General features: G+C 41.6%; 1 protein-coding gene across 2 annotated transcripts in view; it reads left to right on the top strand.

Annotated features, from left to right (window-relative positions):
• KDR (kinase insert domain receptor) overlaps positions 1–16986 on the top strand; it is a 60094-nt gene extending 43108 nt beyond the window's left edge. The window contains exons 20-30 of one of the 2 annotated variants that reach the window (XM_048509826.1): positions 521–609; positions 2011–2167; positions 4195–4292; positions 5314–5436; positions 6720–6831; positions 7800–7899; positions 8293–8398; positions 11210–11361; positions 14575–14671; positions 14769–14857; positions 15285–16986. In XM_048509826.1, coding sequence (XP_048365783.1) covers positions 521–609; positions 2011–2167; positions 4195–4292; positions 5314–5436; positions 6720–6831; positions 7800–7899; positions 8293–8398; positions 11210–11361; positions 14575–14671; positions 14769–14857; positions 15285–15486 — 1325 coding nt within the window. In that variant the 3' untranslated portion in view covers positions 15487–16986. Of the gene's footprint in view, positions 1–520; positions 610–2010; positions 2168–4191; positions 4293–5313; positions 5437–6719; positions 6832–7799; positions 7900–8292; positions 8399–11209; positions 11362–14574; positions 14672–14768; positions 14858–15284 lie in introns of both variants that reach the window. The other variant, XM_048509824.1, reaches the window with a different exon arrangement.
• The last annotated feature ends 877 nt before the right edge of the window (positions 16987–17863 follow it).

Below are 17863 nucleotides of genomic sequence, written 5' to 3'. Positions count from 1 at the left end.
ATGCTGCTGGCTTGGTCTGAGCTACGTGGTCCCTGTGCGGTGATATTTGGGCTTGCCTCTGCTTGCTCCTGGCTGCCAGCAGCCCTTCCTCTGCAGACTTTTCCTGTAAGCTAAATGGTCAATCTGCTCTGAGTTTGAAGCAGCATAATAGGTACACAAAAGGTCACCAGATTTGAATAGACATTACCCTCAAGAACTGTGTCTATCTTTGATTTTCAGCTGTTTATCAGAGAGAAACAACAATGAGAGCAACTGGTATTCTTCATGTATAAATTCAGGACCTTTTTAGATAGAAAAGTTATAGAACTTTGGTGATGTAATTTACTATTCTAGCCTGACCTGCAGGCCTGCAGCCGTTAATTGTTCCAAAACAGAAAGATAACCCCTCTCCCTGGGGATCTGCCCTTTTATGGTGAGGGGGGCCACATGTTTTGCAGTCATAATACAGAGGATCATGCTACAGGAAGGGGAAAACAATCTTTTTTTAAAAAAGTCATTTGTTTATCTTTTATTCCCACAGGACCACTCATGGTGATTGTGGAATACTGCAAGTTTGGGAATCTGTCAGTGTATCTGAGAAGCAAGCGGAGTGATTTTGTCCCATACAAGGTGAGGGTGGTGATCATTGTAGGAGAGGTTTGCCCTGCTTTTTAGTTGAAGTACCTTGTAAATATTTTTCACCAAGAGATCTGTTGGATTTTTCTAATAACTGGTCCCATTTCACTCAACAGCCTTACAGCTGTTTTCTCACTTTCAAAAAATTCTGGCTGGATGTACATTCCGTATAGCCCTTTCTTTTTTAAAAGATAAAAGACATCCTTCTGCAAACATATTAAAACTGGACATTTGTAAAGGACAGGAAGCTTTCCAAACGAGGACTGTGTGGTCATTAGTTTAGTCAGAAAAGGATTCCGGAGATCCTTGTGACATGCTGTTGCGGTTTTCTGGACGGTGTGGCTGTGGACAGGTAGTTTTTGCTCCTAACGTTTCACCCGCATCTAAGGCTGGTATCTTCAAGGGCATGTCATGGAGAGAAGCATATTTACCATTTATTTATTTTATTTTTATTTATTATTAGTTTTATATACCGCCCTCCCCCTGAGGGCTCAGGGCGGTTCACAACAGGTTAAAACAAACATTAAAACATAATTTAAATATCAATTATATAAAAACAGAACCCATTTTAAAATGTGGATGGCGTCTGACTACTCCCCTTCCCCCCTTGTGCCCACGGGAGGCCAGATGACATGGTAGATGTATTTTTTTTTTAACCAGGCTGGCCAAACGCCTGGCGGAACAGGTCTGTCTTGCAGGCCCTGCGGAAACTCTGTAAATCCCGCAGGGCCCTGATCTCCCTAGGGAGCCTGTTCCATCAGGTAGGGGCCAGGGCTGAAAAGGCCCTGCCCCTCGTCGAGGCCAGCCTGATCATTTTGAGGGCAGGGATCACGAGTAGGTCCTCCTCCGAGGAGCGGAGAGGCCTACCGGGGCAATATGGGGAGAGGCCTCTGAAGATGCTAGTCAAAGATTTGGGTGAAACGTTAGGAGCACAAACTACCAGAGCCCAGCCATGCAGCCTGGAAGATTCACAACATTCAGTTGATCATGGCCGTCCTCCTGGGTGCCCAGAGGAAGAGGTCTTTCTTTCAAGCATTGCTGTAGCTCAGTGGCAGAGCATCCACGGTCCATGCAGAAGGTACCAGATTCAGTGTCTAGAATCTCCAGTCAAAAGCAGGTGGTGTGAAAGACCTCTGCCTTGGACCCAGGAGAGCTGCTACCAGTCAAAGCCCTCAAAGATAACTTTGATAGACCGATGGTATTTCTCAGTATAACTGTGTTTATTTACGGTACCAAAATGAAGCTGATCTCCTCCATCTTTGGTTGCTCCTTCTGATTACACTGCACCTAATATTTACTTCAAAGTGAGTTTGATTTTTGGTCTGCAATGCTCACTACCAAGGTTGGTGAATGGAAGTCTCTGTGTCTTTTTTTTTCTTTTAAAAATCTCAATAGACCAAAAATGCAAGGTATAGGCATGTAAAAGACAATCATGTTGGTGAAGTCTCTGCGGATCTGAAGAGACGTCTGGACAGCATTGCAAGCAGCCAGAGCTCAGCAAGCTCAGGATTTGGAGAGGAGCGATCCCTCAGTGATGTAGAAGAAGGTGATGGTAAGGTTTGTCTTCTCCCTTCATTAGAGTAATCCTAAGCAGAGTTACACCCTTCTAAGCCCCTTCACTTCCATTGAATTCTGCTTAATATTGCAGTGATGAACTCTGCCTAAGGTTGACCTTTAGGTCATTAAAATATCAAGAATGAATGGAGATTGAAGGCCAGTTAGCTTATTAATGCTAATGTTCCATAATGTGACAAAGAATGGCTTTTATACCCCACTTTTCTCTACCTTTAAGGCACAGGTGTCAAACTCGCGGTCCTCCAGATGTTATGGACTACAGTTCCCATCACCCCCCTGCCAGCATGATGCTGGCAGGGAATGATGGGAACTGTAGTCCATAACATCTGGAGGGCCATGAGTTTGACACCTGTGCTTTAAGGAGTCTCAAAGCAGCTTACAACTGCTTCCCCCTCATAGGCACCTTAGGAAGTAGGTGGGGCCGAGAGAGTGATGAGAGAACTGACTAGCCCAAGGTCACCCAGAATGCTTCATGTGGTTCTCCAGATTATAATTTGCTGCTCTTAATTACTACACCATACAGCACTCCTCAGTGACTCTCCAGCATTATCGTTTCAGGTGATCTCAGATTATTAACTATCCTATATTATTTTATTAATTCTCACAATAGCCCTGAGTCACTGGACGTTTTGTTCCACATGTGAGCAATTCTAGCAATTCCCAGATACACCCTTGCAAAGATGTTCATATCATGATCCAGGTGTACATGGATGCAGCTGGCATGGGAAAGGGGACAGCCATTATTGGAAGGGCTGCTACCAGCTATATCTCCAAGCAGTCTAAACTATGATCAGTTCATAACTCAGATTCAGTGTATGCCCAGAGAAGAGAGAGAGAAGGAGCACAATCCATTCCTCCAGGTCCAGTTTGAATACTATAAAATGGGATTCCAATGCCATATGAAGGCTTTGCTTTAGGACAAGGCAAACATTTCATAAAAATTAAGTGAGGTGACTAAAGCAGGCAGGCTAAGTCTCATACCACGGGGAAGTGTGTAGATTTTCCAGAAATACTGATTAGACATATCTTGGTGAAAAATAGCTTTCTGACCTTTAGTTACTGTTAATGCTAGGCACCTTAGAGGAGATTTTGAAATCTAAACTCACTGATATATTAGCTTCAATAGATTATTGATGAAGATGTTTGTTTAGAGCTGGGAACTTCTGCCAAGGTTTTTGTGGCATTCACTAAGGAGCAGCAGTGGCGTAGGAGGTTAAGAGCTCGTGTATCTAATCTGGAGGAACTGAGTTTGATTCCTAGCTCTGCCGCCTGAGCTGTGGAGGCTTATCTGGGGAATTCAGATTAGTCTGTACACTCCCACACACGCCAGCTGGGTGACCTTGGGCTAGTCACAGCTTCTCGGAGCTCTCTCAGCCCCACCTATCTCACAGGGTGGGGAAGGGCAAGGAGATTGTAAACTCCTTTGAGTCTCCTGCAGGAGAGAAAGGGGGGATATAAATCCAAACTCTTCTTCTAAAACCCTCATGGTCTTCAGTTCAAAGCAATCCTTAGTAAGCATGTGGAACACATCTCCTCAAACAGAAGTTGAAGTGACATCATAGTCTTTGAGGTTTTTTTTTTAACAGCTTCGCTATCTTAGCCTTTCTGTTTCAAAGAAGGCAAGATGGAAGCTTTCTTGCTTTTCCTCACTGAAAATTCCAGATGGGTAACTGTTGGTCTGTGGTGGTGAAATAAAACAAATGTACATTGGCACTCTAAAGACTGACAGTATTGATTCCAACATAAGCTTTCATGAGGTTGCTTTGTGAGCTTTTGCATCTGATAAAGTGAACTATGACTCAAAAGCCTATCCCGGAATGTTGTCGTTATGGTGCCACAAGACTCTTGTTTTATATTCTTCACTGAGTCGTGAAGGGTAATTCATGTTGTACATCAAGAAACCAAAAAAAGAGATGAGAGGGTGGAATATATATAAAAATGAATGGGCATTGTATTTGTGCATTGCATTTATTTGCCACCTATTAATTTCCCCCCTCACAGCAGCATCTGAAGATCCTTGCAAAAACTCTCTGACCCTGGAGGACCTCATCTGTTATAGCTTCCAAGTAGCCCGGGGGATGGAATTCCTGGCCTCAAGAAAAGTAAGGGATTTCCTGAGGGGAAATGGCTTTTGTCAGACACCTGCTTGCTTCCAGAAACGATAATGCTAAGGAAGTTGCTTAATAGAACTAAATAGAAGGGTGGATCTTACCAGCTTTTCCACCAATTAAAGAAGAAAATTAGTCCATTTTGATCTGTGAAAAGGCTGTGCTGTGGTTTGTGGGACCTATGTGGACAAAAGCAATGTGAGACAGGTTAGAGCATGATGGGGAATTAGGTAAGGCTGAGCAGAAAAGCCTGTGTATTTGCCTCATAAGTTCCTGCAGAGTGGGCCTTGATGTCAGCCCCTTGCTCATCCCCAATATTTTCAGAAGCATGCCTGCTTGGTGGCCATACTTGCCCCAGCAACTTACTTGCCAGTCATCTTCCTCTGAGCAGTAGGTCTTACTCTGTCACTTACTATCTGACTGGTCCCCTGAAGTGGTGTGTACCAAGAATTAGGAACCATTTGGAAGGTGAGAACCACAGGCGTGCTTCCCAAGCATAAAACGTTGTTCAACAGTGCTCCCTTTAGAAGGCTGGAAAATGTCTGAACCAGACTAGCCTGTAGTCTGACTAATTATTGTCAAGCTGAAGAAGAGCCTGTTTTGTCTCAGAACAGAGGAGAAAGGGGCACTGTCACCTTTCCCCACTCCTCTTTTTGTGTGCCTCCCACACAGCCAGGGGAGAAAATCCATTTTGCTCTTCCTTTACTAGTGTCTTGGCCCTTTATTTGGAGCCAGAACTACTGCTTTCTACTCAGGTCTGGAATGAAGAATGGGTCACAGATCACAAGGGAATTTTCATATAGAATGTCTAAAAGTGATTCCATCGTGGTCTTTTTAAAGCAGAGTAGTCTTTTGAGATAAACATTTGAAACAGTGCATATCTATTGACTCTAATTTGAATTCCACTGAGAGATGCGCTGGAATACACTGATTAAGGCAAAGTTAGCAAAGTTATGAAGGTGACAAGCTCTTCATGAGAACTTCAGTAATAAACTGATTTTCCATATCCTTGCAGTGTATCCATAGAGACCTTGCTGCTCGCAACATCCTCTTATCAGAGAACAACGTGGTCAAGATTTGTGATTTTGGATTGGCTCGAGATATCTACAAAGATCCCGATTATGTGAGGAAAGGAGATGTAAGTTATAGTAATTTACTGAAATTCTGAAACATTCAGTGCGAAACTGCATTCCAGCATATATTTCTTTGTTTTTAAAAGAACTGTGGGTTTCCTTTGGTTGTTGCTGTCTAATATATTGAAAGGAGCTAGCATGGTGTAGTGATTAAGAATGATGGGGAACCAGTTAGATTCCCCATTCTAATCTGGAGAAACTGGAGTGGGTTCAATTGCCCACTCCTCCACATGGAATGTCCCAACTCACTTGGAGGCAGGCAATGGCAAACATCTCTTTCCTTGAAAACCCTATGGGGTTGCCATAGTCAGCTGAGCTTGATCACACACACACATACATAAACAGAAACACACTGTCTGCTTTGTCCAGTTGGAAGTTCTTTACGTTGGACTACAGTCTTACACATACTTTCCTGGGAGTATTGTCCCTTTGGTCACTCTGTTGGACTAATAGGATGGTTTTACAGAGAAGATGATTTCTCGTTAAGAGTACCAGGAGTCAGATTTGCCAATTGTCTTGCAATTTAAAGGACACCCATCCTCCCTTCTTTCATAACCACTTCATGGTGATACAGACACAGCGTCCTTACTTGATAGTCTTGTTGTCACTCAGTGATTCAACTGCAGGTAACAGCAAACTACCTCCAAACCCTAGGACAGTGGTGGCGAACCTTTGGCACTCCAGATGCCATGGACTACAATTCCCATCAGCCCCTGCCAGCATGGCCAATTGACAGGGGCTGATGGGAATTGTAGTCCATGACATCTGGAGTGCCAAAGGTTCGCCACCACGGCCCTAGGAGTTGCTGTAGTAATCTGTGAGTTGATGGTGCACACACATACACACACAATATATTGAAGACCTGTCTCCTTCCTTACTGTCCAGCCTGCCAATTAAGATCTGTCTCTCAAGCCTTCTTCTCTGTGTCCCTACCAGGAGCAGTGAGGCAGGTGGCAAGCAGAGACAATGGCATTTCAGTGGTGGCATTTCACTGTTGGAATGCTCTGCTCCTTGAGGCTTGCCTAGTGCCTACCATTCTTTTGGGCACCATATCAAAACAGATAAAAGCCTGGATTTCTGTGGTGACCTATTCCTAGTCTTTATTTCTGTGGTGACCTAGAGAATTTTTAAACCGATTTTTTAGGGAACTTGTTTTATTTTTATATTGATAATGTATAACTTTTAATGATTTTATAATGCTTTCATTTGTGAGACGCTTTGAGGAGGACTCTAGAAAGGCATATGAATTTACTAAATAAAAATGTATTGTTGCTTGTTAAACATGTAGGCTAGGCTACCCTTAAAGTGGATGGCACCTGAAACCATTTTTGATCGAGTGTATACGATTCAAAGTGATGTGTGGTCTTTTGGTGTACTGCTGTGGGAGATATTTTCATTAGGTAAGTCACTTTTCTTTGCTTACTAAAATCCTCAACCTTTGTTAGGAAAACATATAGCTCTTTTAAAATTATGGTGTGAATCCGCTTCTCATGAATATAGTGCTGTAAAATAACGGCACTTGAATCAACAAGGCCCGTAATTGTGACAGGGGGCAGGGCACGCAGTGAGCTCCGTGCACGGAGTATGCGTTGCCCTGGGCGGCCATACGGCGGAGCCTTTCCACCCAGAAATGTCGTGAAGGCCTCTGCAGGGGAGCCCAACGACCCAGCAGTTAGGGGGCTGCAAGGGGTGTACGCCCAGTGGCCTGGGACCTAGCGGTTCACCCCAATAGGGATTGGGGTTAGTGCCGGGTCAGTTGTGATGCTGTCCGGCTGTTAAGATGCGCTCCTCTTGTTAGCTCAGCTTCAGCATTCAATAAAGGGCTGTGGCCCAATTCAATCCAGAGTGTGTCCTGTGGTTATTCACCTAGGAAAGTATCTGCACATCTGGCCGCATATCAAATGCCCAATTTAAAAAAATGGTTTGCTTTACTCTGTTGAGCCTCAGTGAGAAAGCATGAAGAATTAGCTGAAACTGGTGATAAAACTCCCATTGATAACAATGGATCTGGGTTATATCCCAAGTAAATGGACATATTTTATTGAACCCACTTAAACTGGGAAAATAAGCAAATATGTTTGAGGTTTCTCATTTATCTAAACATTCTAATCCATTACATCATAGAGAGAGTCACATGTCAACCAGTTTCTGCCTAGGAAATATATAACTTGTTATACGTCGCTTCAAAAGCTGAAATCAAAATCCAGATGTTTCAGAAGCATGTCTGAATGTTTCTCAAATGAATCCAGTTGTGTTTGCTTATCCAATATAAGTAATTTTCTGTGTATTCATTTTTATAAAAATAACTGAGTTGAACATACATTCAGGATTCTTAGCAGCTTACTAAGAAGTACAGTTATCATTTCAGGAGCGTCCCCGTACCCTGGTGTAAAGATTGATGAAGAATTCTGTAGAAGACTGAGAGAGGGAACAAGGATGAGGGCCCCAGACTATACAACACCTGAAATGTAAGGATGTTTAATGGTGCAAAGTTCTCTAGTGCAAGAGTGGGTAAAGTATGGTTTTGGGCCTCCACAGCTTTCTGACAGACCAAACTGTGTTGCATCCTTCAGTGAACTTTCAGGGCTATAACTGTTTAGGATTGCACTATTATCCTGCTGTTAACATCCAGTGGACTTGGGTGCTAATGGGAGGAAGGAAGAACCCACAAAAAAGCCAACAGCACAAGCCAAACAGCCCCCTCCTAAATCCACTGAATTCTCTCTTGGTTTTCCTTTTTTTGGAAGGAAGCAGCACAGTTTTGACTGGCCAAGTGTTTTGGTACCAACAGCAGCAACCTTAGAAATAAGCGAAATGTGAATTGCCATGTTGTTATTATCGCTATTATCTTGTTCCTTCAGGTATCAGACCATGTTGGATTGCTGGCATGGAGAACCCAAACAAAGACCCACTTTCTCAGAGTTGGTGGAACATCTGGGGAATGTACTACAAGCAAATGTTCATCAGGTACGTGGCTGGTCCAGAAAGTGGTAGATGGTGATGTAGGGGTGTCATTTTCACCAAAACACACCATGTTCTGTGTTGCAAAAAGGAGGCATCTGCAGTCAGGAACATTTGGCCAGCCCTCTGCTTCACATGGCATAAAGGGATGTGCTGAACCTCTGCATTCAGCCAGCATATTGCTTATGTATACATGGCGTTGTTAGTAACTTTTCCACTGTCTGTCTGTCTGTCTGTCTGTCTGTCTGTCTGTCTGTCTGTCTGTCTGTCTGTCTGTCTGTCTGTCTGTCTGTCTGTCTGTCTGTCTGTCTGTCTGTCTGTTGGTTTTATATACCGCCCTATCCCAAAAGGATTCAGGGCGGTGGACAACACAAGTTTCACCACAAAATACAACCAAGACTCAACCCCAAAAACGGGTGGAGCAAATGGCTAAATACAAATTAATAAGTTACAGATACATAATTTACAGATAAATAGTACACAAGCTCCATTTGCTATAATCGGTAAAACTAAAAATCCATTAAAACAACTGTTAATACAATAAAACAGCGTCCAGCAAGAATTCTTAATTTAAAGCCCTCCCAAAGAGGGAGGAATGGTGGGTCCCAACGATGTTAAGGGACCCCTAGTACAATGGGTACTATCAACATGCAAGATTGTTTGCAGTCAAAAGATAAAAACTATATATTGATCACAGTTAATATAAATCCCAGTTAGAAATGCAAAGGGCTGCTGTGAGTTTCCCAGGTTGCGTGGCCGTGGCCTGGTGGTTTAAACGTCTGATGTTTTGCCCTCGTTGGTGGATGCTTCTTCAGAGGCATGTCGTGGTCAGATGTGTTTCCCTCCATGGCACAGTGGCAGCCACAGGTGCAGATGAAACATTAGGAGCTAAAACCACCAGACCGCAGCCGCACAGCGCCCTAGAAGACCCACACAGGCCTGAAAGCCTTTGACGATACACAGAAATACAAGTGCTTCATAACATTTAAAGGTTAAATGACAAGAGCACCTGATAGATATTGAGATTTCTAATCCTCTAGGAAGATTAGCTTCAAATGATTTGGGGGAAAAAGAAAAAGACACTTAAATCATTAATATACTAAACAGAATCTTTTCCCCTCCACTTATTGGAAACTAATTTCTTTGGAATGTAAAATCTGCTTGAATATACCTTTTTTAATTATTTGGAAATTGAGAAAGGTGCCTACTGAGAGTGGGTTAGATCCAGACCATGGGACTATTTTCAGAGATGCTCTTCACTGATGGAAGGAGGCTTTCTGGGTATGGGAGGGCTCTTCAATTGAGTGGAAAGGCACATTCTGTGAATGGAAGGACTCCTCTGAAGAACCGAAGGGCAAGTTAGGGTCCAACCAAGGAGGACTGATTGACATGAAAACATGAGATCATCTTGGGTTTATTGGCTCTAAATATTCTTAGGCTGGAGACAGATAAAATTCTTTGAGAGTTGACCGTGGTTTCAGAGAGGTTTCACTTCCCTAGGCATGCTCACATATTTACCACTATTACCTCCAGTTTGAAAACATACAAAATCTTACAAGATATGTTACCAAAAGGGGCAACAGGATGAGGAAATGCACCATGAACTAAAGTACCTCTTTCATACCTTAATTGGTGATTTGAAAAAGAATATCATCTGCCTCAGCTCAGAAACTCTGGAAATGTGACTAGGAGTGGGCAAAGAAAAAGAAAAAAAATCAGTACTTTTCTAATACAGAAACAGATTTGTTAGACACAAAAATCTATTGGTATTCTTAGTATTCCCAAATTCTAAATACCGGTATGGTATTCAGATTCAGGTTTTTTTTCCAGGTTTCTGAATGTTTCAGGGCCATTATTCCCTTAAGGGAAACCTTCTGAGTGGTGGTGGGGAGGAGTTATTTTTAAAGGTACAGGAACCAAAATGTCAGGGAAGCTTCTGGTACCTGTCCTTTAAACAACCCAAATTTCAAGTAGATTGGGCCTATGAGCCCCTGAAGAAGGTGCCCCCAGCCACCCTCCAATCTGCTTTCAGGTTTAAGCCATGCCTCAAAACAGTGATCACTGGTCAAGTGTCTACCATGGAAGAACCAACACAATAAGCCTAACAGAGCCATTGCAGAACCCAGAAGTTCCAGCAGAAACACAAGCCAATGTGACAAGCCAAACAGAACCAAAATCAAACCAGAGAATAGCTACAGTGGAAACTCCAGGTTGGGAAGACACTTTTGCACACCAGCAGAACCAATTCCAATGTGCAGAAGCCCAGCAGAAACCAGTGCTACTCTGACAGTTCAACCACCTACAAATGTCAAACCAGAGAATCTCAATATGGGAACTGTAAGGGGGTTGGCCAAGGGTTTGCAAGTCCAACGAAACAAATGACGGTGTGCAGATGCCCTGCAGAACCCTGTGCAATTGTGTCAGTAAAACGCCCAACAGAAGTAATGTCATACTGGAGAATCCAATCGGAATAAGGTGAAGGGTACAAAGTAATTTTGTCAAAGAAAAAAAAAACCTTGAAAGTGACAAACATACTTGAAATAGATGGAAGCAAGCTGAAAGATACCCAGGGAGACACAGAAAAAAAAGGAAGGTTAAAAAAAAAGTCACCGGAGTCTGCTGACTCCTCTAATCTTCCTGGTTAATCTCAAATATTTCCAGGATTTTTCAGGACCATGTTTTTGGTATCCGTAAAAATTCCTGACTATATGTAAGATGCCAAATATAGCTGAAAATTTTTTTCAGGTATAATTGTGGTTCAATTTTACTGAAATGTCCATGCCTAAATGCAACGCTATTTTTGGCTGTATTTTACAGGATGGTAAAGACTATATTGTCCTTCCTCAAACTGCTTTGCTGAATATTGAAGAGGACTCTGGACTCTCCCTGCCCACCTCACCTGTTTCCTGCATGGAGGAAGAGGAAGTGTGCGACCCCCAGTTCCATTATGCTGATACCTCAGCAATGAGGTTTGTAACACAATGAGCATTCCATTGGGATCATTCCATTGGGAATGGTAGATTTTTTTCTCTCTAGAAAGTGTGGATATGTGCATGGAAACGGCTGTTGCTCATTATTTATATCTCACCTCATTCAGGAAGCTAAACATTGGATTTCAGCCATATATCTAGTTCTCCATGTTTGAAGGTGAAATTCTACATAGTACAAAAAAAAGTTTGAAACCAGTGTGAATTTGCTGATTTGTTTCTGTTTAAAGTGTTTTATGGTTTGACTTTCTAGCAATAGTCATACCAAAGCCAGTTATGAAACTTAATGATAAACACATATTACTTAAACACAAGACAGATATTACTGATTAACTATGAAGAACCCTAAACATGTCACACCACAATGTAATGCTGTCTTGGGTGTGGTGAGTCCCCTGTTATGTTGGCCTGGCTACATATAGGGTATTAGAGACAATGACTGCTGGTTAAGGGGTTGCCAACTATAGATATACAGCAGAACCACAAGCCAATGTGACAAGCCAAACAGAACCAAATTCAAACCAGAGAATATCTACAGTGGAAACCAGTGGAATATCTACAGTGAAAACTGCCTTTTACCATCTGCAGGCAGAAAACACGGAATTCTCATCACTATATCTCCATTCATGAAAGACAGTCTCTTTCATTAAAAAAAAACAGTTATCTTATTAGTGAAAAATGCAATATGAACAACCAGAATTGAATAAAGAATGTTTTGGTATGAAGATTTCTTCCCCCCTCACTGCAGAATATTCACAAGAAGTTTCACAGGTCTTATAACTTAAGTAGTCTGAACTTCTTGTGAATATTCTGCAGTGAGGGGGGAAGAAACCTTCATACCAAAACATTCTTTATTCAATTCTGGTTGTTCATATTGCATTGTAGCATAAGTAAAAATAGAGTGCCCATACTATAAACTTAACCTGGTTTCTTTTTGTCTCCCAACGGGTAATAGCTAGATATCCCCCCACCCCACCCTCTCAGCATTTTATTATGCTTACAAAGCTATAGGTTTTTTAGGGGACAGCTAAAGAAATACATTATGAAAGGCCAAACTGCATATGTCAAATAGTAACATTTACTATTAGGCTGTAAAAACCCAGATTTATGAACAAGTGTTAAGAGCCCACAAATCCTGTGCGCATGAAGTATCTCACAAAATCTTAGCCTGGGAAGCAAAATTAAACACTGGGGGAACAATCCTAAGCAGGCCCGTTGGTGGGAAAGCCCCATGTTAGTCACTGGGGCTTACTCCCAAGGAAGTGTCCTTCGGATTACACTGTAAAACTCCTTATCCATACTGCAACAGATACTCCCACATACAGTTCCCAATTTTAAAGGGATTTGTTGCCTTTTCCAGATGCTACCAATCTTTTCTATATTCGATCCTGCTGGAGTGCTTAGTTCAAATTAACCTCTACCAGTTGGCATCAGCCCCTTGCTGCTAGTAATTTGGCAACCATGTCCCTTGAGTGCTGAATTTTGAGTGTTGAGGAAATCAACCATTCCATATGGTCCTTTTACTCAGGCCTACAGTACTAGGTGGGAATGGAAATCTACTGTGGCTGGAGAAAATGTTTCTGTGGGATTTAGTTATACCTAGGAGCAAAATCCTTCCTAGTGTTCTTGGGGAAACAAAAGCATATTAGGATTTGAAAATATGAGAGATATGATCAAGTTACTTAGTTGCACAAATAATAAGACAGTGATTGATAGCATTTTGAGGACATTTGTCTTGGTTCTCCATTTATTGATTTCCCTACACTATGGTCTCCAGCCTAACCTTTCCCTTTATTCTGCATTAGTGGCGGAGGGGCTCTACTTTATTATTTCTTTAAGGGATCTAATTTTTTTATTCTAACAAGAAAGAGAGAGGAAGCAGGAAACTGCAGGATTTACTAATTTATTTCAAAAATCCCTCAAAACTACTCGTCCCATCATAAGCCAAAATCATTTTCTAGCATCTTGCTATGACTTTAGTTTAAATATGCAGCCTGTTGACAACAGGGGTTCTTGTTTAGCTATCAAAGAAGGGTCTTTTTCAGATACCCCCCTCTAGTTTTGCTATGGAACTTGTATGAGGCAGCTCAGTTTGAGATAGTGATTGCTACAGCCTAACTCATCTCCCATTTTGGCGATCGGCTTTGGACTCCTCTATGACAAACCTATGGTGTGTTGATTGTCCCAGCACTGGGAATGGCTCCAGCACTGGGGATGGTTTTCTTTGGAGAAGAGCTGCTAGGGTAAGGGGGGTCAGGGGGTGTTCTGTGCCAACTCCAACAGTTTAATAGGAGGAAATAGTGCTGAGTCTGCTGCTGCTGTCCTCAGTTCAGTTAGGGGGTCTTAGAAGTAGAGTCCAAAGGAAAGAATTACGAGTGCATTGTAGGCTTCTTTGTTTGTTATTCTTTAAAAACAGTTTCCAAAGTATAATAAAAACAAAAACAGAACAACATGCTCAATTCTGAAACCAGCTGATTTGGGTGGGCAGGCGGGGGTGTGTGTTAACAGTTCTTCCTTTGTCATAAACTGTCCTTTCCTGGGTTCACTTAGGGACAAATATTTTATGCATCAAAAGAGCTAAAGCCAGTTTCATATAAATTTAGATCATGCTTGTGGCAAACAGAGCATAACTCTGTTTAGGAATCCATTATTGGATAATCTGGGCTTAGAAGTGCATGACTGTGTTCAGGATTGTATTGAAAATTACTTGACATGACTTCGAGTCAAAAACCTGTGTGCCGTTGTTTTTGTTATTATTAGGTTTTAAAAACAGACATGCCATTGTTCAAGCCATGTTCACAAAATAAGAAAAGCCATAGGTTCGCATTATGAATTTATTCCAACAAGTGGGTTACCAAGGGCATGGTCTAATCCTGATGGAAGAAAAATGTCAGAGTAGTTGTGATGCAAAAGTATCCTTTCTGAAACTTTCCCTATGAAAAAGAGGGATCGTTTGAACTTCATCCAAGACAGGCCTATCAAGAATTGCAACCCGCTAAAGGTGTTTTTTTTCCTGTCCCAGGTGAATAACAAAGCAAAGTTTATTGTACATAGGACCATAGATGGCTAACACGCTGCAATTGATCTTGTGAGCATAAATTCTGCAGGCTTCCATTGGACGATTATGTGAATGTTTGCATCACATTAAGATCTCCTGTCTGCTCACTTCTCCACTCCAACGTTTTTCTTTTTCAGTGAGCATCACAAAGGAAGTATAAGAAGGAGCCGTCCGGTGAGCGTAAAGACCTTTGAAGATGTACCTATAGAACCAATGGTAAAAGTGGTTCAGGAGGTAAGTTGGTATTATGCTTGATATTACTTTAGCTGTTTTATTCCTTCTTGTGTTTTGATCTCATTCCATTGTGGCCATCTCTTTTTGGGCTTTTAAGGATAATCAGACAGATAGTGGAATGATTCTTGCATCAGAAGAGCTCAAAACTCTAGAAGAGGAAGCTAAACTGTTGATGTTGCCCTTTAGGTAAGTTGGTCAAGCAAAAAATTATGTCCATTCTAAGAGTTTTATTCAGATATTAGTTTTAACCATGTGTTATTAGTTTTAACTATCTGTAACTCTGATAGCTGTATCTAGACCAGCATGGCGTAGAGCAAACTGTGATCTGAAGAACCAGGTTTGATTCTCCACTCTTCCAAAAGAAACCTACTTGGGCCAGCCACAGTTCCTCCAGTAGTCAAATCTACTGAAATGAAATGAATGTTTGCCCTTCATCAAAACATTGAAATATCCAAATAGTAGACTGCTTATTGCTCTGATAATAAGAGCAATTTAGGATTGCACTATATAGTTCCATTCTTATCCACGTATGTCTCTAGAGCCAAAGAAAAACTGGGACTCAGAGTATTCAGAGCATGCTTAGAGTCATTAATGTCTCTTTTTTATCTTGCAGTGGATTGGTCTCCAGTAAAAGTAATGAATCTGTTATGTCTGAAGCGTCAAACCAGACAAGTGGCTACCAGTCAGGATATCATTCAGATGATATGGACACCACAGTTTATGCTGGTGAAGAAACTGAACTCTTACCTATAACAGAAGATCTTTCTCAGACTTCCTGTGCACTGTTATGTGGCCCTGAGATACATCCTGTTTAAAAAAAAGGGGGGGGGGAGAAGGACCCTCCTAAATAAATAACACAATTTCTCACTGAACATTGCCTTTTTCTTAAACCAGTGGTATTCGATGCCCACAACATCTGCAGTCACAGGATTAGAAAAAGTATGTGTTTCTCGACATCTTCTTTGATAAGAAGGACAAGTGCTCCATGAACTATTGGAACCAATGTTTTAAGTTTTTAAAGAATCTCTGATGTCACCAAGCACTGTATCGGACAAACGAAGCTTTGACTCTCAAAAGCTTATGCCTGGAAAATCGTACTGGTCTCTGCTGTGCTACTGGACTCAAATATAGCTCTTCTGTGCCAAAACAACATGGCTACCCTCCTGAAACCAGGAGCTTCGCATGAATATCTATCCGTTGAGATTATTTCAATTATTATGCCAAATTGCCAACAGTAAGACATAAATGAAATGTTGTTTTGACACTTTATGTCTGTGCAAGTGTAAGAAGAAGGATTAGCATTCAGTCACAATCATTTGGATTTTCGGTTTTGATAATAAATGGAGTTCTAAGTGCCTTCAAGAAGACTTCATAGGTTGCTTCTGGATGTAAGTTGTATACAGCTGATCAGAATTGTTGATGGACCTGCTTAATATAGCACTGCAAACCCCTTCCATCAAAGGAACCCATTGTTTAAATGTCCATGACAATACTGCTAAAACAATACTAGTGAATGAAAGACTACCAACAAGTGACTGTTCTCCTTTCAGAAAGAGCTTGTTTTTGACTGTATGGCCTTTGATCAGTTGAGACTCTTGAAATGAACATTTTCCGACCTTGGCTTTGACCTTGGCTTTGTCAATACATACAAAATCTGCGAAAGGATCCAGGAGTTTCACCTTAGGTGCTGGTGATATTTGCCTCTGTGGACAAACGAGCAAATCCCAACATATCTAGAATGTAATCCAGCAAGGAACCTAGCCAGAGGTGGGATCCAACCAGTTCTCACCACTTCTCTAGAAGTGGTTACTAATTTTTTCTGAGTGCCGAGAAGGGATTACGAAAGCAACCTCGCTGCCAAATAGGGACTGGAGGTGCGTGTGTGCGGTGGCGCCACTGTTTGAATCCCACCACCATCGGAACCTGTTATTAAATTTTTTGGATCCCACCACTGAACCTAGCCATTAAATCCATGTGTATCAATAGCATATAACTTAAGTAGCTGCTCAAATTTTGAGTGATACTTTTGAAGTATAGGCATTGTTAACCAGTCTTCTCTTTGGGAGGCTCAGAGTTCTAACAATGTATTATGTATTTTACAAGTCATTTTTTTAAAAGAAAAGAAACTGTAGAGCTATTTTGACTGACGTATTTTTTACTTTTGTATTTTTTACTTTTTATTCATGTTTTTATACCATAATATTCAAGTGCTGGGAACCTATGAATTGTCAAAAAAAATATGGCAGTGCAGTATTTATAGTTTGGTTGTGTAGAAAGAAATGTAATATATTAAAATAAATGTATATTATATATTATAACAAATGTACTAGGTGCATTTTATTTCTATAGTGTCCTGGAAAAGTGTTTGTTGTTGTAGGATTGATTCGCAAGACACGTGGCAGATTATTTTTTCTGCTATCTCACTGAATGCCGTAAAATCTAAAGGGAAATGCACATTTGTCAACTGGTGTTTTTCAAAGATCTGTAAACTGAGGCTCATTTTGTGTGTTTTACTGTGGAAGACATGCTTATTTTTTTACTCCAGGAAAGTTTATTTCAGAGTGGTAATGATGGTGAATTGCCCACACAGAGAGGCCCACCCTTTGATTGCATGATTCTATACTTTGGCCATGATTTTTTCAAATTGGCTTGTGCCGTGGAAGATGGGGGTTCATTCTTGTGCCTTCGGAGATGTGGGCTCTTTATTACTGGGCATGAGAGCACTCCCAAGCATGTGTACTGAGAATCCAACTTAGCTCTATTCAGTAGGGCTTACTCCCAGGTAAATGGGATTGCACTGAATATACTCCAGTTACCCTAATTGAGACATATGCCTGTGGTACCTGCTTGCAGTGCAAACTAATTTAAAAGGAGGAAGAAGGAAAGCAGAATTACAGAAGGCAATTCCTGGTTGCCTGATGTCACTTGTGCAGCATCCTTACTGCTGCAAAGGTAATGAGACATGCAGTATACTCATGAGGGAAACACACTTGGTTCTGGCTCCATAGTGCCTAGGTAGGACAACTTCAGATTTAGTGGGAGGAGTCACTCTTTCCAGCACTGCTGTGGATCAGCAGTAGGCCATCTGCTTTGCAGAATCTGTGGGGCTGTGACTCAATAATAAACCACCTGCTTGGCACGCAGAAGGCACAGGGTCGCCCCCTGGCATCTGCACCTAAAAGGAGGAAAGTG

This window comes from Sphaerodactylus townsendi, linkage group LG10 (assembly GCF_021028975.2).
Source record: "Sphaerodactylus townsendi isolate TG3544 linkage group LG10, MPM_Stown_v2.3, whole genome shotgun sequence".
Classification (NCBI taxonomy): Eukaryota; Metazoa; Chordata; class Lepidosauria; order Squamata; family Sphaerodactylidae; genus Sphaerodactylus; species Sphaerodactylus townsendi.
This window is presented reverse-complemented; position numbering and strand designations above follow the sequence as displayed.